Below are 23,591 nucleotides of genomic sequence, written 5' to 3'. Positions count from 1 at the left end.
GGAGAAATGTACAGCAGCTAGCTAGAAGTCTAGGGCTTTTCTGTCAAGTTGATTGTGAAGTACTTCAGCTCACCATTGTGTATTTCGTACAAATTTCGCATAACAGTAATTGCTCATAGTTTCCTCACAGCTAGCTTCTTTAAAAAAAGATGTCAATAGACAGTAATTGAAGATAAAATCAGTTCAAAATACTAATAAGTCTTATACTAATCATTCCTTGTTATGCGTCAAATTTCACTAAGGAGAGCAACTACTTCAACCTTTTTAAAAAAAAGATGTCAATAGACATCAGCTTGGGATTTTTAAGATGAAAAGTCACTCAAAAGGCATATCGAAGATAAAAAGACAGAGAAAGAAAAAAAGTATGGAACAGTCTAGTTCAAATACTAATAAGTCTTATACTAATCATTCCTTGTTATGCGTCTAAATTTCACTAAGGAGAGCAACTACTTCCAACCTTTTTGTATGTAAAGGAAAAGGGATGAGAAAACTTAACTTCTTGTGTCGATAGCTATTTGGTATCAGCTTGGGATTTTTAAGATGAAAAGTCACTAAAAAGGCCCATTTATTTCTTTTTTGTTCCCTTTTTTCCCTTTAACTGGGGAAGAGAAGGAAGAGGAGACAGAGAAAGAAAAAAAGTATGGAACAAATAGAAAAAAGTAATGGGGAGAAATCACAACTCTTAGGAGTTCAATGAATTGCTTAAATTGAAAAAATCATTCCGCCTCAAGTTGATCATGCCACCACCAAAAGAACACTCCACGGCTGTAAGACAGAACTAATTTCACTGGGGCGTAAAGTGGAAGAGCTTTTCCACTCATTACCTTGACAAGCGCTAAATGTTCAGCAGGTATGCATAGAAAGACCTTATACATTGATTTACATTCAATTATGTACAGCATATCTAGTTTTTATGTACTATTCCTAACAGGAAAATTGAGAAAAATCTAGACGTACATGAGGTGCTAGGTGCCGATAAATTGTCCTTAGACTTGATGTGAAATTCATCAATGACAGCTTTCAGAATCGATGCTTGTCTATGTTGAGCACGTTAATGTGAAGATAATTCTCATACCATAACGTATTCAGATTGCTGTTGAGAGACCGGAGGAAGGTTTAGTTTATATTCTCCCACATTTGTTAGCTGGAACTAATCTCGAGACAAAAGGAGTAAATTTCTTTTGACATAAATATTATAGGTCTGATGCATTACATGATATTGAATTTTTTTCCAAACAACAGTATTTTAAATGTTCAGATAAGAAACTTATTACTAATTGATATAGCAAACGGAGAAAATTCAGATGATAACATGGAGATAAGTTGCAGGTGAAAAGTAAAGCAGGACGCACAACATAAGTCAGTAAAATAAGGGAAGAATCACAGATCACTGATATAGAGGTAAAACTAAATAAATTTATATATGCATATTCACATAAATTAAGGCACAAGTTTGCTTCAACTAGGTAACAGACTCCTATTAGAACAAAATGTATCTGCTTAACATTCCGGACAACTTGGCGACATACAGGATGCTGCACAAGTGCACATTAGACCAATACACTCTAAGTTATGATAGGACTGATAAATTTATACCTCTTCAGTTATATCTGTGAGAACATATGAGTTTGAAAAAACAACTTACAATAATTTTGCCTATGGAATTAGCGGATGGAGGAGACCCAACTACCACTCTTCCCAAGCATAAGGAGCACAATCGACAACCAAGCAGAGCCTGATATCGTTGACAACCCGAATCACATCATCAAGGTATACATTAGGCATGAGGTACTTCAAAAACATAATCAAACACAAAAATCAGACATACAAGTCTCATATGAATAAAAAGACTGAAATGTTATTTTTTTTATAATGACTCTATCAACCAAATCTTGGACAGATGGATGAAATTACCTAGTGGTTTTGCCTTGGTTGGATTTTGAACCTAAGACCTCACGGTTATCAACCCGGAGCCACCTGTTAAGCTACAGGATCGGTAGAACCCATCATCTTTGGTTCAAATCCTGTATTTGTTTTAAAAAAATCATTTAATATGTATAAATAATCTATCCAAAACACAGTAAGCACACAAGATTATCCTCCAGAACCCATAAACTAAAAATCCTAGCTCCGCACTATTCTCAACCACTTCATTGATCACTAGGCCACTGAAGATTGAAATGTAATTATAATACAAACATGTTATTCAGCATATCTAGACAAGTGATACAGAAACAGGCATCTGAAATTCAAACGTTGAATGTGTGCAATTCAAAAGTTAATCGAACAAAGAGGACCTCATCCGTGATAAGTAATTACATTGAGATGTAATTACTTATCACGGATGAGGTCCTCTTTGTTCGTAATGAAAGTACGAAGAAACTTCACAATTTTTTATTTTGTAAGTACTAAAATACTGGTAAATGAAACCACTTTCTGTATATTTGAGACTTAACAATAAATATGGCTCCTTAGATCATATAGGTTAAATGTCCCCTTCACCTCTGACGCATCACTCCCCATAAAAAATACTGTAGTATGTATACCTTGGATTAGAGTTAAAAAATATACATTTATAGTACTATTCTCATACACGACTACCACTATCCTATATTCCTATCCTTTTTATTTTTTTGGACGGGACTGAGAAATTATCAAAGAACACAAGGGAAACAATTATGAAAAGCAGTGAAGTAGACAAAACACGAATCAGAGTTGCAAACATGGAATTTTTGTCACTTCACTCCACGGTGGTCCACAGTCCAGGGTGACTGAGGGGGGCTAGTAAAGCCTTTTCTTTAAGCCCCCAAAATATTCACGTCTTGAAAAAAATTCAATAATAAATTTTATGATTTTATTTTCTTGTTAAACAATATTAAAGATTTTTTTTTAATATAGAATTTATAAAAAAAAAAATAGAAAGAAAAAAACACTAACTTTTTAACAGAAATATTTTAGAACGCTAAATTAAACTACCAAAATCATCATCTTAATAAATAAATTTTTTACAAGAACATCCAAAGTAATGTATTGAAAACACATGGATAATATCTTATTAACTTAAATTAATTCTTAATATTATAAATAATAATTTTACTATGTGAAGTAAAAGGATTTTATGTTTTTTACGAATACTGTACTAAAACAAAAGTATAAAAATTAAACAAGATAACACGAAAATTTTTGTGTATGTATATATATTTAACGCCTCATTATATTAAAATTTGATTTTTAGCCATTAATTTAATTGAAACGTCATCAACTGGAACTGGTCCGAGTCCCTTAGATACACTCTAGACTAGAATGTCAAATGTATTGAAATTTACACTTCTACATGCTACTTGCCAAAAGCTCCATAAATCTTTTGAGCAATAAATGCCAATGTAGATAGAAAAAAATCACGTACAAACTGTATAGTATCACAATCAAAGCTCTTCGAACTTTGGCATAGCCTCCACCTATTGTGATTGAAAGGAAACAAGCTTACTTAGCGTAACAAAATAGCTAACTTTAATTGTTCACTTTTTCCTAAAATTACCGTTTGATCATAAAATTTCAAATACAACCTGAAGTTGTACTTTAAATTTGAAAAACACCAAAATCCTTGTTTTCACTATTTTCACTTTCAGTTTTTGACAACTCAGCCGCTACCAACCCCTCTGTTTCTCAGACTGAAGGTGCTCCTGCTAATGTTTCATCAAGTGCTATTACCGCTGCTAATCCTGCTAATGTTTCCACTAATAACAATAACCAATTTGATTTGGTCATGGTGGATCCTATGTTGAGGAGGAAAATGAGGGTGTTGCTGGAAATGTGGCTCCTCTTCAGCCAGCATAGGAAAATGAAGGTGTTGAGGAGAAAAATGAGGGTGTTGCTGAAAATCTGGCTCCTCTTCAGCCAGCACAGGAAAATGCTGAAAATCCGGCTCATCTTCAGCCAGCACAGGAAAATGAGGGTGTTACTGAGAATCTGGCTCCTCTTCAGCCAACACATGAAATGCTGAAAATCTGGCTCTTCTTCAGCCAGCATAGGAAAATGAGGGTGATGCTGAAAATCTGGCTCCTCTTCAGCTAACACAGGAAAATGTTGAAAATCCGGCTCCTCTTCAACCAAAGACGAAAATGAGGGTGTTCTTCGAAAATCTAGCTCCTCTGCCAAAGACAGAAAATGCTTTGAAAATCTGCTCCCTTCCGCAGCAAAGACAGAAAATCTTTGAAAATCTGCTCCTCTTCGACCAAAGACAGAAAAAAAGTCCGAAAATCTAGCTCCTCTTCAGCCAAACCAGGAAAATGAGGGTGTTGCTGAAAATCTAGTTCTTGTGCTTGCACCTCTTCAGCCAGCACATGAAGAGGAAAATCAGGGTGTTACTGGAAATCTGGTTGTTGTGCCTACTTGTCGTACCATACGAACTAGGAAGCAAAGAGAGTTTTATGGTTCTGATTTCGAGGTTGGAGGTCTTAGTAGAAAGGGCAAAAGCAAGAAAAAATAGAAAAACGATGCAACAGTGATTGTGATTGTGTCTGCACCAAGTGTAAATGCGGCAAACTCCCACTTCCAGCACCACCAGGACCACAGTGAATTAGGTTGTTTCATTTTGTTTTGTTTGTTGAATTTTGTGAATAAAAGTTTTAGTGAAAGTAAATCCTTACCCATAGTGATGAAGGTTTAATAGATGCCCACTATGTTGAGTCGGTTCCTTATTCTCCTTTCAATTGTATGAATCCTTACCCATAGTGATGAAGGTTTAATAGATGCCACTATGTTGAGTCAAAAAAAAAAACCTTCTTTTTTTTTTTCTTTTTTTACTTTTACCCTAAAAATTTTATTTTTATAAATTTGATCCATTAATATCAGCCACGAATTAGGGTAAGTTCCCAACTATTGTTTCTTGAATATTTCTCAATTTGTTTCTAATTGGTGTCTTACATCGGATGGGATTCAAGAATATGACCAGATTCTTTGATATTCACGTATGGTTTCCATTTGTTTACCTACCTTTGTCTTGCTTTTTAACAATTATGATCTCCTTAAGTTAACATATAAAATATGTTAATCTCCTTAGCTGACACACATCATTCTTAATTGGAACATGCCTGAAGTTTTACAATTTATTAAGATTAATTCTTATTATTAAAGAAAATGACATATTTTAAGTATTAACCTATCTACGTAATAGCCAAGAACACGCGCAAAAAAAAAATAATCCAAATTTGAACTGGAAGTCTGATAGGTACGGTTTAGAGTAAATATCTTGAAACATCACTCAACTATGAGAAATTATGTAGCAAACTCATTCAACTTTGTTTTGTATTAATAAAATCACTTAACTTAAGAAGTGTCTCTTTTAAACCATTCAGCCAAGTTTGGAATTAAAAAAAATGTAAAATGACAAAAAAAAAAAAATTATGCCATGTAGACATGGAACCCACAAATAAAACATAAGAAAAATTACGCTCTCTGTCTATTTTTGAAAATATCAATGCTTCTATATAAACACTCGATTTAGCCCATATTTGTGTATAAACACCTTTTATACACTATTACTATACACTTTATACAAGGTTGATACATTACGTATAATGTTTTTTCCCCCAAATATAATATTATATAGTAGGATGCGTGGCGTAAATATTTTCCAAAGCTATATATTTTTGAAAAAAAATATCTCTAAAATGAAATTAGAGAACTCATATTTTATCCAGCCCACCCATTCACAAATCAAAATAGGTTTCCATCTGAAACCCATATTTCCCTCTACGCGGATAATGATTCATTATGGAAAATTCTTGTCTTTTTTTCTTGTCCTACAAAAGAAAATAATGATTTTATGTTGGTAGAAAAAAATTGATAAAATTGACTAGAAAAAGACTTCGAAAACAATGGTTACGTAGGCAAGAGATCCTATTTTCACTCTTTGCTACATATAGCATCCGTTCAAGGACTTAATCACAAGTTACATACAGTATATGCAATTCAACCTAGCTAACAAACAATATTAGATGATCAACTAAGGTTCAAAAATTTGTCAGCATAATTAATTAGAATAAGAAATAGGGGTTTTAGGTGGAGACCATTTTAATTTGTGGGTGGGTGGGTGGATCGAGTATAAGATATGGGTCTTTTTTAATTTTATTTTATTTGTGGGGTTTATATCTACGAGTAAATGACGTGTAATGCCACCACGGACTTTAATCTTTTGTCTTCGCTTAACAAAATCTTTAAAAAATGACCTTAGCTTGAAAAAGTTCTTTGGAAAAACTTATGATGCCCATCAAACTTAAGTTCTAGCTTTTGTCTATAAGGCATAACTTGTGGTCAATTGAGCAGGTTCATTGTCATGAACTTGAAAGCTTAGGGAATTTTCTAAAGCGGAGGCTGTTTTTAAAAAAAATGTTTAAGTGGGGCCAAAAAATCAAGTTCACCCCTTATGGAGGCCATTAGTAAACTTTACCCCATATCTACATTGCATACAAAAATTAATTTATTTTGCCATGCTATATTTTATTATGGCAAACTTGGCTTAGTAATTTTATAAGAGAAAAGCTCTAATTAGTTGAATGATTTTATTGATACAATACAAAGTTGAATGACTTTTCTACATAATTCCTCGTAGTTGAGAGATCTATTGAGATATCTACTCGAATGCTTTATCATGTGGTTAGGGGCTCGATCAGGACAAGTCATAATTTGAGTGTCTAATTGAAACTTTCTAACGAGTTTGAGCGGTTGTGAATGTATTAAGCCTTTTTATTTTCATAATCATGTACGACAGGATTTTTATGCTTTATTTATTAATCTCCTTATGAATTGGCTGAGTTACTTAATCTCCTCATGAATTAAGCTCTAATCATGTTCAATTTGGTTCGGTTGGTTATTTTATAAAAGGTGGAATGATGTGATAGACCATTTTACTTGTTGCGATTTGTCATCCTGGTACATGTACTTCACGAGGTTTCATCCAAACCCCTTAACTCAACCAAAACAAGTATTTTAAACCCTCCGACGCTGCGTATTGCTCACTTACCCTAACATGAAAGACACATCAGATCTATCTATATAAATTGATGCCATATCATTGTTTATTTTTATAAAATATAGCTTTTATGAAGAAGAAAAAAAACAAATTTACTCCTTTTCCTTAGAAAAAAACCCAAACCTTTCTCTTCTCTCTCCACCCTCCCATATCTCTCTCTTCCCGTCTTGTATTTCTATGTAAGGCAATGACTTCATTATATAGCCATGCCTTCTTTATTTAAATTGGGATTGAACTCTATAATGTAATCCTAATTCTTTTTATGTACATCTACCTAAACTGAGTGAGTATCTAATACTAATTCATTGTGAAATTTAACTTGCCGTCGCACGCACGACTTCCCTATCATCCCCCCTCAAGCTAGACGTTGGCAATGATACAACTCCAAGCTTGCTCTAGAGTTCATGTAAAGATTGTAATCTGATGGCTCGTTAATTGTTAATGCAAAGAATCCTTGTAGGGTTTCCTGTTGAGATTGGTAGATATCTCACCTATAAAGCAAAAGGTAGCATCGTGGTTGTTTCTTCCACAAATGTGGCATGAATTTATTTGTCATCTTCCTCTAATAGAGTTGCATTTGCCTCTACCAAATGAACTTTGTATTTTATTGTCACGACCCGCCTAGAGGGCCGCGACGGGTACCCGGAGCTAGATACCGAGCACCATACGTCATACCATTATCGTCTTAACTCGTAATCATATAAGCTGCATAAACATGTACACATACCCACATATACAAGCATTTATGACAAAGAAAAGAATAATGTACAGAATATACATCGAGGGACACTTGACAACCGTTACCCACATACAAGTATCTACGAGCCTCTAACCGAAACTCGAGGTCATGACGATGGGACAGACCCCATCATATCCAAATATATGTACACAAAAGAATATATCAAAGACGGCACCTCCGGCCATGTAAGCTGCTGCAAGCCGGTCCGACTCCCAAGAGCCGGGTCGTCTCCCCGTAGGTACGAGCACAACATCCAAAAGCGAAAGGATGTCGGTACGAACGATGCACCGAGTATGTAAGGCATATATCATAAAGTAGCAGCAGCACAAGAGGACAAACAAAGATGAAAGGATAATGGAATCGCTTGCCTCTTAAGGCGGAACCACGCATGCATACGCATAACATATCATATTATGTATTACCGCGGGAACGTGCAGCCGATCCATATATTGCGTCGGGGAACGTACGGCCCGATCCATTATCCATATAGCCCTCGTCCGGCATCCCTCTTCCGGATAATATCATAATAAAGCCAACCGATCGTGTGGCCGTGCATCTATAGATATATATATAATATACGTAGTACGTACGAGAGCCCAAAATGAAAGTGCGCCATCTCGTGAGTGACATAAGGTCGTAAACCTTCGAGGCATTATGACATCATCATCATTAGATCGTGTCCGGGTGATCCATGACGTAACCTACGGCCATATGTAATATAGCTCGTACGTAAGCGGAGCCATACGCTTTATAGCCTGGGCCATATGTAATATAGCCATCGAGACACGAACAAAGGGCTATACGCTTTATAGCCCACTCGGTCGCGTCAGAAGTCATTTGGAGTGTTAAGCTTGAAATCTTTCAAATTGGAGCCATTGTAAGATTCTTTTAGGAACTATAAGCTTGTGGCATTTCTGGGAGTAAAAATGTAGAAAATAACATATACAAAATCAACATATAGGGGCCATGCCTTTGAAAGAAGAAGGGGGTAGCCTCACATACCTTTGTATCTCCTTAACGACGTTGACTAAAACTCTCCTTCCGACTTTCAATTCTACATATAAGAGGGTTCGTACGAAGGTTAGATTGTTGAGGGCATACTTACGTTCAAACTAAAGCGAATAAAGCTAACGAAAATTGGGCAGCATTTCGTTTGTTTCGACAACTTTTCCTCATATGACCAAACAGTTCCCAGGTAACACAACAACATCCATAATATCATAATACGCAAATTTCCCTCAAGTTAACATTATTCAATCTCTAAACTCATTTTCGGAATCCTCCATAACCATAACTGGAATACAGCTTCATACTTGTTTGTAATTCGAGTTCTTCAACTACTCAACACCCTTACTATCATAAAATAATTGTAATACTCACCTTGATTACGTAAAGATGATCTTTGGATAAAAATACTCCACTTGAGAAGATCCACTTGACTACCAAGGAGATTTTCAACCTCTATCAATCTTTCGGAAGCATTTACACCCTTGATTCCACTAACTTTTGGTGTTTGATCCTTTAATTTCCCTACTGATGTGTATTAGTGTGATACGGAGAAAATTTCCCAGTAGGTTTGGGGAGAGTGTTTGAAACGTGGGAAATGAGAAAAAAAAGGGAAAACCGTGCCTTTATAAAAATAGAATTTGGACCCGACCCAAGGCAATATACGTCCGTACAATTTATACGGTCCGTATATTGGACCGTATGTTCCTTCCAGAATCTCCAGAAATTTCACCCTTCACTGGAAGGGTTCTACGGCTAGATATACGGGCCATATAAAATATACGATCCGTACATTGGACCGTATAATCCCCAGTTTCTTCCTATTTCGTTCTCGTCGCTTCGTTTGACCTCGAATCCTCACGGAACCTTTCGGTACTTGTGCAACACATCCTTAACGATCTAATGGACATTATAACTCATCCTTAAATCCTTGCTAAACATTCCTTAGCTCGACGCCCATGAAATCCTTCCCAAACGTAACTTATACTTCACTTTCACGACGAGCCTAGTTTCGCCGAGTCCGATGACCTAAGAATCTTATCGTATATACATTAAGGTTGCCAATCACCCTCTTGTAATCGTGAAGGTCTCGTGTCCGCCTTGACCGACGTTAGTCCATTCACGACACAACGTCACGAAATTACCGAGGTGTAACATTTATGAACTTGAAAAGTCATAGCTTGATCAACATAATCCTTATCGCTATCTTCTTCTCTCATATCGTATCCTCTCAGTGCACTAACAAATTGAAAGGCTGGATATAGAGCTTTGTCTAGCTTAACAATCTTGAAAGTTTTGTATTTGTTTCCAATACCTTTAGCAAAATTTATAATCTTCTTATTTTCATCTAACGTTTTGTGTATAGCGGTGAGACTATCACAAAATTCTTTGAATTCTTTTATTGATTCACAGATTATGATCAATCTTGATACTCTGAATTTGTTGCTTCAATTGAAATTTCTTATCCTTAGCTTGTAGATAATTGTCCTCAAAGCGCTCCCAAAATTGTTTGGCCAAATTTGCAACCCATAATAATGAACATTAAATCTTCTGTCAGGTTCCAATTAACCAACTTCTCACCAAGATGTTCTTTTCTTTCCATTCTAAAAACTTAGGGTTGACGTTTTCTTCATTTTTTTTTTTACCATAACGGTGATTCCTTCACAATAATGCCACTAATCCTCATGGTCTGCATCAACTAGCTTATCTGGATTTTCTAAACAAAATAATTTGAGGATTTTAATTTTATGGGACATATAACCATGAATTGATGGAAATATCGTGGTGAGAGGTGCACAGTGGAGGAAGATGAACTGATCATTAAAGAACATGAAACATGATTCATGATACGTAATAACTTTTAATTTTCATAAGCTAATTATTAATATTATTTTAAATCATCATTATGTTAAGTTATCAATTTTATGTTGTTAACATATTATCCCCTCCGTCCCAATTTATGTGATGTAGTTTGACCGGACACGGAGTTTAAGAAATAAAAAAAGACTTTTGAATCGTGTGGTCTAAAACAAGCCAAAGATATTTGTATGGTTATAAATCATCTTGTCAATCGTAGAACGTAAAATTTGAAGTTAAATTGTTGCAAATAAGGAAACGTGTCGTTCTTTTGGGACTGACTAAAAAAAAAGTGTGTCACTTAAATTGGGACAGATGGATTACTTATCATATTTAATCACTAATTTTGATTTTTATCTTGTATGTTTAGAAAAAACTTAAAAAAAGAAAAAGAAAAAACATTTAGGGCCAAATATCATTGTGACTCAAGGGCACAAACCTAAAACCCTCATGAAGGAGCAGTAGTCCCACTTCACTTCTCCACAAACTGAACGTTCCCCCGCAGCAGAAAAGCCTTTCGTATTCTTCCAGAATCTACGATCTAGGGTTTTCGATTTCCTCTCACTCGCATCACCACATATACAGTCGGAAATCTGGACAAACTCTTGATATTTCCGGTGACCGTCAGTCCGGTCAGGATGTTCGCACCCAAAACGGTATCTCGCTCTCTCCTACATGTATTAGTTCTCTTTTCTACTTACTTAGTGATTATTATGTGTTTGTGGATTTCAGTGACTGCATGTCAAGCAGTAGCCAACATTGTCAAATCTTCACTTGGACCTGTTGGCCTTGATAAGGTTCCTTCCTTTCTCCTTTTTCCTACTACTTTATCTATCTCTCTCTGTATTATTATTCCACACTGCTAGTAGTAATATTGTTGAAGAGCTTGTATGCATATTCGGGTTGTGGTACTTGTCAAAGTTACCAACTTTTTCTATTGTGGCTATTAATCTTGTTGCCAGTTATAGGATAATGTTCTCAGTTAGGGTTTTGAGATGTTTAAAAGAGAAATTATTGAGTATTGGAATGAAGCAGGTCCAACTTTAGTGGATGGAATACTAAAGATCCATATAGCTAAGAGGAATAGTTTGGTATGGTGGAAAATAGTATTTTTTTTTGTTGGTGTAATTAGCCATTTTTTGTCACTGGTTTGCTGCATTATGGTGTCGTCTCTACTGCTTGCACTCTTTATTTTGCTCAACAAGTGTTTTGGAGAAATCCGTAGATGCTAAAGTGAGAGCTAACTAGCATATTCATATATACGGATAAATCTGCGGAGCGATTTAGAAAAGTAAAGCTTGAGCTGTCTGGCCAGATGTAGCCAATTTGTTTGTCTTTACGTGAATGATTTAAGGATGAAACTAACAAAATGGTGAGTGAGCATATTTGCTAAGCTTGCCCATACTGAGAGCATTCTTGCATGTATTTATCAGTTAATCCGTCAGGCAGGTGCATATAGTAAGGATTCTGTTCAAGCACTTGTTCAGTTTATAAGCAACGGGACTAGATTAGGAAGTGAGTTGGTGGGGTAACAATTAGTTTAGAATCAACTCTGAAGCTTAATGCCCTGATTTGTGATAGTCATAGTAGATGTAGAATGATGCTAATAAACATCTATTACCAAAACTATCATGTACCAGACTTCGGTGAAGTGGCATATGTTCTTAACAGAATAATCTGCTCTGTACTTATCTTGACCTTGGAAGTCAGGAGTAAGCTTAGTTTTGTAATCTGGAGACGGATTTTAAATTCAAGTACCAGGGATGGTGCAACCTGGATAATCATTTACGTATGTGCGCTTAAAACTTTTAATATCTTAAAATATGGATGGGATTATAGTTATTGCTTAAATTCATCGAATTAGTTAACTTAATGCCCATCATATGTCAATTTGCCCTGTTGAGCTGGAGTCACTCTCCACCTCAATATTTCTCACTTTTGTCTGTTACAAAAACTCATAGAGTTTGTTATGCACATATCCATTGGCTTGAAAGATTTTGGATATATTAGGAATATGAAGAACAATTTGATATGGCTTATTAAAGGAATAAAATGGTTTTGAGTTCAACATTTTAAGTGATTTTTTTCATGTATTTGTTGTTTGAATGGTCAATTGATTGTTGACTCACTGGTATTGCTCTGAATCACAGATGCTTGTTGATGATATTGGCGATGTAACAATTACTAATGATGGTGCTACAATTTTGAGAATGTTAGAAGTTGAGCATCCAGCTGCTAAGGTAACCACATGAACCTTCAATTTTCTCACTCAGGCATAATGTATAAACCTTCGGAAAAATTGATGGACCATTGTAATGCACTATCTCACAGGTTCTTGTTGAGTTGGCTGAACTCCAAGATCGAGAAGTTGGTGATGGAACAACCTCAGTCGTTATTATAGCTGCAGAATTACTTAAGGTATTCTTGCTAATCTATTACAATGCAGAAACTTCTCTAAGTATTTTCAATTCAAGCAGTTGGTGCTCATAGTTTTTGTTGATATTCTCTGTGTTAATATTTGCAGGGAGCAAATGAGTTGGTGAGGCACAAAATTCACCCAACCTCGATAATCAGTGGATACAGGGTAACTATCTCTGTTCATTTCATATGCAACTTGAAAAGAACCACGACAATCCTTTTTTTTTTTTTTTTTTGCTATTCCAAAAACCCAAAGCCTTTCTAATGTTTTACTGCACTGGTTTCTGGCAGCTAGCAATGAGGGAAGCATGCAAATATGTCGAAGAAAAATTGGCTGTTAAGGTATTGATTTGTGGTATTTCGCCTTCACGTGTGTATTATGCTGATGCGTCTGTCACATGTGAAGTAGTTCGTTCAAATACTAATCTAACTTGCATTATCTTTGAACTGTAGGAACTGTCAATGTAAGAAAAGGACATTGCACTTGCAATTTAGATCCCTAGGGGAACTGTCTTGTGACTTATGTCATTGCTAAGTTGTAAGAACCAGTTTAATCCTTTATCTATCATGTTAAAATACTGCATTATGAACCTTGGGCTGAAAGTTTTGCCGCCTTGCGTAGGTGGTGCTTTAGTGCAAGCACCAAGATTAACGCATGCCTCTCATTCCCCATGGACTCAGTGGTTAAGAGCATAACGTTAGACAATAAATATCATTGGCATAGTGATATGTTTGTTGTTGAGGAAATGGTATAAATGAATCTTTTGGCGATTAGATTTTAGCATAACAAAACTATTTCCTGGACACTTATAACTACATCTTTACATCTAATTCAGAAATTTAAATAGTTTTTCACTTGGTTTATGTGTTTTACTTCAGAAATTTTGATAAATTATAGTTTTTCAATTCTTTTGCCTTAATAGTTATTTATTGTGTTTATACTTATATATATTTTTGTGTATTGCGTTATTATAGATGTATGTTTTATTTTTATTCTTTATTAAAGCCTTTCATTGATATAAAACTGACATTTTAATTGCGCTTTCTCTTGAAACCTTAGCAGACCTTGGTTTTCAACGCTTTTCACCTTTGATAGCTATGTTGATTCAGTTGATGATCATACTAGTTCGTCCGCTGTTTTTTCAGGTCGATAAGCTTGGAAAAGATTCTCTTGTAAACTGTGCCAAGACAAGCATGTCATCAAAGTTGATAGCAGATGACAGTGACTTCTTTGCTAATATGGTATGGTGGTCGCTGAAATTGGATTATCTTGATTAAATCAACTGTGCCCATTCATGGAAAAAACCCGAAGGATAAGTTTTTTGATTATTGGAATCAAGCTCATTAATATTGTTCCTAGCCTCGTCACTGTACAATACGAGAGTACATCGAACAAGCTAAGAAAAATCTTGTCGTGCAACGCTAACGAGAAAAATCTCTAGCTTTTGTGAGGCCCGTTTAATCTGTGAACTTTGTGTGCGGTCTCCATATGCAGAACATTAAAACCTACGGATGTGTTATGTAATGGTTTGGTTTTATTACCTGCTTGAGTCTGAACCGCGGGTTGCTGTCTCTTTGATATTGCTGCTTTTAGGCAATTAACTCCTAGACTCCTGATATGTATGTTTTCTGGTTAATAAACAATCTCATACTTTGCTTACACACAATTAGTGTGGTTTGATGGGAAAATAAAGGAGCACCGAAGGGAACTTCATTTTTCCTATTGTTTGTGATGTTTTGTAAGGGGGAAAGAGTGGGCCTAACACTGCTAAACTTCCTCCTGCAGTTTTTTGTATAGTGTTTTGAAATGTCATAGCTACCTAACTATCATTTCTTGTCCCATTTGTGCTTTCATGATTATTGGAAAAAGCTGCTTCCTTTTTCACTTTCCTTTTCACATAATTCTCAAAATGTACGTCATCACTTAGATTACTGAAATTATGTGTTTAGCAATCTTGACCTTTTAGTTAACTTCTCTTTATATCCCTAAAATTATGTTTCTGCTTTTGTTTGTCTAATAGGGCCATAATTATGTGCCTGCTTAATATTTGTATGTTTGCTCCCTGCATAATTCCTCATACTTATGTAAGGTCGGCGTTTGAAGATCTTTTCTCGTTGCTATTCCTGTTCTAATGTTAACACTTTTTATCATATATGTGCAACTATTTTATATAACAAAATGCCTTTTGCTGTCGAAGGTTCTTTATACCTGTATGTTTTGTGAAATATCATTCCCATGTACCATATTGCCTTAGCCAATGGTGTATTTGTAGGTTGTTGAAGCAGTACAGGCAGTCAAGATGACTAATGTGAGGGGTGAAATTAAATATCCTATTAAGGTGAGTTGTTTCAAGAAAATTTGTTCTGATAGTCAAGGAATATTATTTGGAAGGTCTGCTCTATAGGTCTGTTATCTGGAAGCATATTAAACAACTTTGGTCTGGTAGACTAGTTGGGCAGTTTGATTTGTAGATTCCCTAAATTATTTTAACATCTAGATCAAGTACTAATGGAAATAAAACTTTATTTCTATCCAGGGTATTAATTTACTTAAAGCACATGGAAAAAGTGCAAAAGATAGCTATCTATTGAAGGGTTATGCTCTGGATACTGGCCGTGCTGCCCAAGGAATGCCTCTGAGGGTTGCGCCTGCACGGATCGCTTGTCTTGACTTCAATCTTCAAAAGACAAAAATGCAGATGGGTGTTCAAGTGTTGGTAACTGATCCTCGAGAGCTTGAGAGGATTCGCCAAAGGTGATCTTTTGGGACCGTTCGTCTATTATGTTGCTATCAATGTGTTAGCATCAAAACATCTTTGTACTTGTCAACTTTTCATAACTGAAACCAAAGAAATAGCAAGCTAATATTTGCTACATATGTCCATGATCGTTGGAAATTTTATTCAAAATGTTATCGGTTTCTTGAGTTTTATAATTTTTGCTTCATGATTGGTGTGGATTTCCAACATGTGTGTGATAGTTTAGATTTTTTGTGGTATCTTACTGCTTACCACAGAGTACATTTGGTATCTTATTGCTGGTACCTAACTAGAGATGAGGCCAAGGCTGTTGTTTTTGACATAACCCTGTTGTCTCTAATGATTGCACAAGGCTGTTTTGTTTAAATCACTTGTAATAACCGAAGACATTCTGTAGCTATGATTTACAGCATATTGGTTAAACCACAGCAGCATGTTGTAATTCAGCCCTAATGTATATTTATGTCTACAGAGAAGCTGATATGACAAAAGAACGGATTCAGAAACTTTTGAGTGCGGGAGCCAATGTCGTCTTGACTTCAAAAGGAATTGATGACATGGCACTGAAGGCAAGCTGCTAACTTTAGTTGTTTCTTTTCATGGTTTGGTGTCTCCTTCGAATGCTTTTTACTCAGTTGAGAATGAGTTCGTATACCTAAGTTCATACTAAAGTTTCCTTCAAAGGGCAGCAATGGTCTTGTTAATGAACCGTGCTTCATTTTGTACATTCTAGTGGTTCTCTTAATCTTTCCTTGCACATTCTTGATAACTGGGACCCTTATTCTGCTAGTATCGTTACAATCAACTTAGATGCGTGCACCCAAGGGTGTGGTCAATGAAGTGTTTAGATCCATGAGGTCTCAAGTTCAAATCTCAGCAGAAGCAGAAAAACTAGGTGATTTCTTCCCATCTATCGAAGCCTTGGTGGGAGAACTACCCGATACTTGTGCTGGTGGGGAGGTAATAGGTTCCTGGTGGAATAGTCAAAGGTGCGCACAAGCTGGCCTGGACACCATCACCATAAAAAACAACTAGCTGCATTGAAATGTCGAATCACTGGTGGTTTTGATGTGATGTCAGCATCCTTGCAAACAACTTAGCTCTTCTGTTGTTTGACATAAAATTTAGCCCTTTAATTTATTAACCTTAGAAAAAAACTAAAAAAAAATAAAAAAAAATTAGCTTTTGTTGTGGATGTACATGTGTGGTGGTCATGGTAGCATTTGTTCTGAAAGGCCGTTCAGCTAGCAACGTCGATATCCGTTATAATTTATCTCTGCTAAACAAATTGTGCTTCTGTCTAAAGTGTGATTGCAGAAGCTGGTGCAGTTATGATCTAATTTCGTGTTTTCCTGTTTCAGTACTTTGTGGAAGCTGGTGCAATTGCGGTTAGACGTGTACGCAAGGAGGATTTGCGCCATGTTGCCAAGGCAACTGGCGCCACAGTGGTATGTTCACTAGACTGGTCTGGGAAATTTCTTCTAGTACTTTCTTATTTTTGGGTCATGTCAATTCCTCCCCCTATTGAGGATCAATTTTGGATCTTTTCCACTTTCCTCTCTGTCTCAAACTCCCAACCTCTTGGTCAGTGTTTTGGACGGCGCGCGGCGACAAAAGGCGACAAGGGCTTGCCTCGCCTTAAGGCGCTTTTTGAAGTGCGGCGCCAATAAATACCAAAAAATTAAAATATTTAATTGCATATGTAAATAATCAAAATCTCACTAGCAATAACATATTAGCAAATATTTCAATTCAAAAATTAAAATTAGATAGTAGATACTAAAAGTCTAGAACTTGAATGAGTCAATGACTCAATCATTCATAAGTGACAAGACAAGCAACACTAAAATTTAAGCAATAGTGCAATACTAAAAGTCCATTGAATTTGAACCTACTGTTTATAACTGTATAACAAAATTTAAACAATTATTGAACAGAAAAAATAGGAGCAAAACAACCACTGCCTCACTGGTCCAAACAGAGAAAAAAAAAACAGAGGAAAAAACAGAGGAGAAAAAAACAGAGCAAACAACAGAGGAGAAAAAAACAGAGGGTAAAAAAACAGAGAAAAAACAGAAAAAGAAGAAGAGAATAGAAGAAGGGAAAAAAAAAAAACACAGAGGTGGCCGGAAATAGGGCAGTTGTCGCCGGAAAAAAAAAGAAGAAGAAGAAGAAGAACAGAAGAAGAAGCAGAAGTCGAAAATAAGAAAGAAGAAGAAAGAAGAAGAACTGAAGAAAAAGAAGAAGGAGAAAGAGACGTACCTGAAACCTTGAAGGAGAAGAGAGGAGGAGGCAAACAAAAAACCCTAGCTGCTATTTTTATTTAAGTCCTCCACTTCATTTAAGTCCTCCACTTCTTTTAATTGTTTTTTTTTTTTAAAAGTTCTGCTCGCCTCGCCATAACTGGGCGCCTCGCCATGGCGCCATTTTTCTCGCCTTTTTGTCGCCTTTTGAAGGCCTGCTCGCCATGGCCATAAAAGGCGATGGAGCCTCGCCTCGCCACGCCTCTCGCCAAAGGCGAGAAGGCGCTCGCCTTTAACAACACTGCTCTTGGTTTGACGTGGAGGTCTCTTCCAACTGGAGCAAACTCATTTGTTGGTCTGGAAAACTATGCCTTACCTCTTATTGTTGTTTCAAAGTTTTTTTAATCTTTCTATGAATTTAAGGTTGTCCTAATCAGAGAAGAAAAGACTTGGTATCTGACTTGGTGATACCTAGTTTAGCATGCACTTTTTTCATGATCACGTGTTGAGAAAATTTGTCTGGAGAGTTCAATCATGTAATCCGCAATGGATATGTTTTTAAAGGTTACTATTAACTTAGCTCTAAGAAAGGGCAGAGGATTATGTACAAACAGATATCCTACGCATAGATAGAGCCTCAAAGAAGACTCTGTAATCCGCAATAGACTGCTTTATGGAACTCTGTTTTAGCTTTGATATTTAAGGTGAACAAGTGGAGTGTCATATGAAGGACAAAAAGGTTATAGATTTGTAGTTGAATGGAGTTAGGATCAAGAAGAATGGATAGAGCCAACTTTCAGTGAGTTTGTACTTGGTTTATCAATAGTTGGAGTAACTGGATCCCAATTTGGAGGACATGAAATCTATTACTTTGTGAAAGAAGAATGTATGATAAGCTGTCTCCTCTTTACACAGCTGCTGGCCGCCTGGCCCCCAAGCAGGTGGTTGCAGGACCAAAGAGAAGCAACATATGAGTAGGACAGTGGTGATAATTTTGGGCATGTAACAATACAGATTTCTGGTAGTACTAGCATAATCATTTCTGTGAACATGGCATGGTGCTCATGTATTGTGATATGCAGGTCTCAACATTTGCAGATATGGAAGGAGAAGAAACTTTTGAACCATCATTTCTTGGACATGCTGATGAGGTAGTGGAGGAGCGGATTGCTGATGATGATGTCATTATGGTTAAAGGAACTAAAACCTCAAGTTCGGTATGTAGTTGCACTGAATTTTGAGTTTATATTTAGATGTGCTGATTACTTGTTTAAAACTGCACAATAGTTTGGGCCTATTCTTGCAGTTTTTCCTGCGACTCTTATTTGTTGTGTTTGAAGAAAATGTTGTGGCTCTTAGGGTGTTTTGTTTCTTTCCAAAATGAAGTTTGTGTTCAAACTCAAAGGTTATGAATATGGATTGATCTGCTGCTTTATCAGGTTTCATTGATACTTAGAGGTGCAAATGACTTTATGCTTGATGAGATGGAGAGGGCCCTCCATGATGCTTTGTGCATTGTGAAGAGAACACTAGAGTCAACAACTGTAAGTCCCTGTATCCACAAACTCCTACTAAATGCAGGTGCCAGTGTTTACTTTGATGTAAATTATACAGATAACAGGTTATGTTGGGGGCATCGAAATTTATAGGCATGCTGTAAGGAAGTTTATTCTCTTATACTTGCTAGACTATGTTTAGATCTATAATAGGTGTAGATTATCAGTTTAACTCGTGTGATGAACTAATGTACTAGTGTCATTACATGGGCGTGATTAAGGGGTGTAACTCCATATATTAAAAATAGTATAACAGTCTCTGGTACTTCAATGACCTTATACTTCGATAGGGAGAACTGCGCATCCTGGTCTTTACGGCTAATTGCTTGTGGATATCTTCCAGCACAATATTTTAATTTGGCCATGGGGAAAATTTACTACCATAATCTCCATTTCCTCTTGGCTAGAGAAAGAAGCCGCGAAATTATGTGTTAGTGTAAATGCCTGATCAATTGGTACCGTGGCAAAACAGATCGTTGCTGGTGGTGGAGCTGTTGAGGCTGCTTTATGTGTCTACTTGGAGTACCTAGCTACTACTCTTGGGTCAAGGGAGCAGCTGGCTATTGCACAATTTGCTGAATCCTTACTTGTCATACCAAAGGTCCTTGCTAGTTGTATATAACAAAAATGGCTGATGCTCTTGTACCCCTCATATGTTGTATGATCAATTTTGGTGAATTTCTTCTGGTGCAGGTTCTTGCAAATAATGCTGCAAAAGATTCCAGTGACTTGGTATCTAAACTACGTTCATGTCACTACCTTGCACAAACCAAAGCAGATAAGAAGCATTTGTCAAGGTATTCTTCGGAATCCGTATATCTTTGTGTCGTTTGGTCAAGGCTTCTACACCAAAGATGATGCACTACTTTTCAAGTATATGCTTTTCATGTTACTAAGATTTCAAGTTTTTAGTTTCGTAAGAATCAGGTAGTTGGGTTTGTTTGGAAATCCTTGTGAGTCACATTTTTCAACATATCCAAGGCCTACCTTTAGTGAAAGGATGGATAATTGCCTCTGGCTGGTCCTGGCCATCTCTTTCTCGAACTTACTCAGCCGCCATAACTGGCATAAGCATCTTCAGTTTCAGTTCTTAGCTGATCCTAGGGTAAGGTCGGGGGTTGACCATTTTTCTTTGCTAACCAGCTTCTAGTTGTGAGCCAACTCTCTGTCCAAAATTTTGTGCTACTACAGCTTGGACTAGTATTAAGTTTCTAGATTAGTGGCCCAAAAGTTCAAAGTGGCATTTAATAAAAGGGATCTGAAAAGCAATCGGCTTACCCGTGAAGCATTTACTCGTGTCATGCCGTCACCTCACCAGAATGAGAATGTGTTGCTCATGCCTTTTGCTTTCTTAAACATTTTTTGTGGTCTACACATCTTGCTTTTCTTGTTGATGGACGTTGAGCACTGCTGTATCGAATGAATGCTATTAATCAATGCATCTGCCATCCTTCCCATGAGCTATCATAATCAGGTTTTGTTGCGTTTACAGCATGGGACTGGATCTATCAAAGGGCACTGTGCGAAACAACTTGGAAGCTGGAGTGATTGAGCCTGCAATGAGCAAAGTAAAAATAATACAGGTAAATCTACACTAGAATGCTGATCTGCTGAGGTTTAGTTTTTGCCCTTTCTAATACGGTGTAATTTCATACCAGTTTGCTACGGAAGCAGCTATTACTATTCTGAGAATTGATGACATGATAAGGCTTGTCAAAGAGGAGGGCCAGGAGGATTAGGCAGCAGATATATCTGGACTTGTTCTAATGGAGCCAATGCGATTGTTTGATGGACTTACAATAGCTGTGTTGCATTTTTCATTGCCCTTTTGAGAATTGATCCCACCAGCTCTTGTCGATTCAGAATGGGTTTTTGTTTTTCCCCATGAAATTACTCCTTAATCTTGTGATTTGTTGTGAGTTCAATATTTAAGTCTTGTTAACACTTTGTAGGAAATTTAAAGTAAAATCTTCTTAGAATACTGAATAGGTAAATTTGAAGTTTTGTTTTTAGCTGGTCTATCCTTCTTTTCAAATTGGTAGGCTGGTTCCATATTCCAGGAGTACTTCGTTGGTATTTTTCTTTTAAAGAATGTTATTCACATCTGGTGTGCCAATGACATTGATGAAAAGATAGATACTACATAGGTCTGCTATTCTTTTGTTACAGATATGATATTGAAGCTTGTAGTAGCTCTTTCAAAAATTTCCACTTCTCAATATTGAGATAAACCACTGCAAGTCGCGAACACTATCAGTAAGGGACATAAACTGTGTGGAACCATGGAAGTCCTAAAATTGAAGCCTCAGCTGTTATTAAACGTGTACAGCTAGGAAGACTCTTCTTTTTTCCTAGTGTAGTTGAACTTTTTCTTTCTTGCCATTCTTGAAGTTTAAGGTAGACAATTCACGTATAACTTCAACACTTGAATTACGTGTATACCTAGCTTGGTTTCTCAATTATGGACTGTGTGAAAGAAGTGATTTGAGGAGATGGGTACGTTCTTTCTGACTTTGAATAGTTGAAATAGGAATGCAAACAAGTGGATCTTGTAGACCCTTAAGTAGTTGTCAGGAAAAAAAAAAAATGTTTGTCCCATGAGAAGAAAATTTGTCATCGATATCGATAAGAAGCTGAACACTTTCGTTATATTGTGGATTTTGTTCTTCATGATATTGCTGTTCTCCTTTACTCTTTTGAGATCGACCCTCGACGTATTAGTTTAAATTATCCAGAGATACTTCTATTGATGTTTTTGTCTTCCTATTTCTATTACACTGCAGTTAAATTCACGTTAGTTTCGAGATGCATACTTGGAGTTGGAGGGATCTTCTGGCAATGACTGCTGTAAAATAAAGTCCTCTACTTTGGACTTTAGAGCAAAGATATACTCTTGAAAAATTAAATGCTTTCGTTTGTAAATCTTCGTTGCCAAGTTGAGAGAAACTAAGAGTTAGTTTGACCTTTGTATTGCTTGCAATTTCCATCTGCATAGTCTGAAATAGGGAGAGGCACTTAGTCTTTTCTTTAACGAGGGGGTTGGGGTTTGTGCAGAGGCCATTGTTTTGTGTATTAGAGCACTAATCAAATAAAGAGAAAGTCAACTTGAAATGTAGAAAAGAGTGGTTTCTCCATATGGGCACACGTGAATTTGCCAGCCTTGTTAACGTATGGTCTCTCACATGGTATTTGTGTGTGTGTTCTCTGCGTACTTGAGCACAAATGACATTTTTATGTAGAATTAGTAAACTGAAAAATGAGACTTGTTACTTGCTAAAAATAAATTAAGTAGGCGTTTGGCCATCAATTTTCAAACCAGCGTTTGGACATGCATTTTCAAACTCCAAATCATTCAAAAAGGCATGATTTGGGGTTTGAAACCACAGTTTCAACTTTTTTAAATATAAAATTCAACCCATAATTTTATATTTTGTAAAAAAAGACCCATAAGTTGGTAGATATTTTTAACAATTACCCCCATCAATCATTTGCCAATCTCATTAACTTCCACCAAATTTTATTTATGTCTACTAACCTTTTAATTTATATATGTCTACCAATTTTATTTATTGAACTAAAATTTAATCAATTGATGTTGTATTTTTAGAAAGATCTTCTAGTATTAATTTTGAGCCGATTGTTATGAATTGGCGTATTAATTTTGTTATGAACTATGACTTGCTCATTTGGTAAGATTGTATAAGAATTGAGAATGTTTTGATAGTTTTTGTACAACTTGTGGGGGGGGGGGGGGGGGGGTTTATGTCTTATAAGAAAAATCTTTCTTAAAATATATAATTACGTCCAAACGTGGTTTAATACTAAATGTCCAACGTAGCCTTATCGACTGTCTAATTTTTTTTCCACAGGCGTATGATTCGTGGCATATTGTTGTTTGGAATTATGCTGTGTGGGGGAGGACTGAAGAAGGGAAGAGGATCTATAGTTTTGATTATTTTGTTCAGTCAGAATACGAGGGAA

General features: G+C 36.3%; 1 protein-coding gene and 1 long non-coding RNA gene across 2 annotated transcripts; both read left to right on the top strand.

Moving 5' to 3' along the window:
* Positions 1-11,088: 11,088 nt before the first annotated feature.
* LOC132062071 (T-complex protein 1 subunit alpha) lies at positions 11,089-21,629 on the top strand (the record flags this gene model as incomplete). Its single annotated transcript, XM_059454716.1, has 17 exons — positions 11,089-11,290; positions 11,367-11,431; positions 12,785-12,874; positions 12,966-13,052; positions 13,159-13,218; positions 13,344-13,394; positions 14,199-14,294; positions 15,326-15,391; positions 15,590-15,807; positions 16,284-16,380; positions 17,173-17,259; positions 19,137-19,271; positions 19,494-19,598; positions 20,083-20,211; positions 20,304-20,407; positions 21,103-21,193; positions 21,269-21,629. Coding segments are annotated over 17 exons (1,764 nt in total), but the record flags the coding sequence as incomplete, so codon positions are not given.
* LOC132064100 (uncharacterized) lies at positions 17,403-17,944 on the top strand. The gene is made up of 2 exons (XR_009416501.1): positions 17,403-17,596; positions 17,687-17,944. It is a non-coding gene; the product is annotated as an uncharacterized LOC132064100 (long non-coding RNA).
* Positions 21,630-23,591: the final 1,962 nt, after the last annotated feature.

This window comes from Lycium ferocissimum, chromosome 7 (assembly GCF_029784015.1).
Source record: "Lycium ferocissimum isolate CSIRO_LF1 chromosome 7, AGI_CSIRO_Lferr_CH_V1, whole genome shotgun sequence".
Lineage (NCBI taxonomy): Eukaryota > Viridiplantae > Streptophyta > Magnoliopsida > Solanales > Solanaceae > Lycium > Lycium ferocissimum.
Note: the sequence above shows the minus strand (reverse complement) of the source record. Positions and strands in the feature narration are given on the sequence as shown.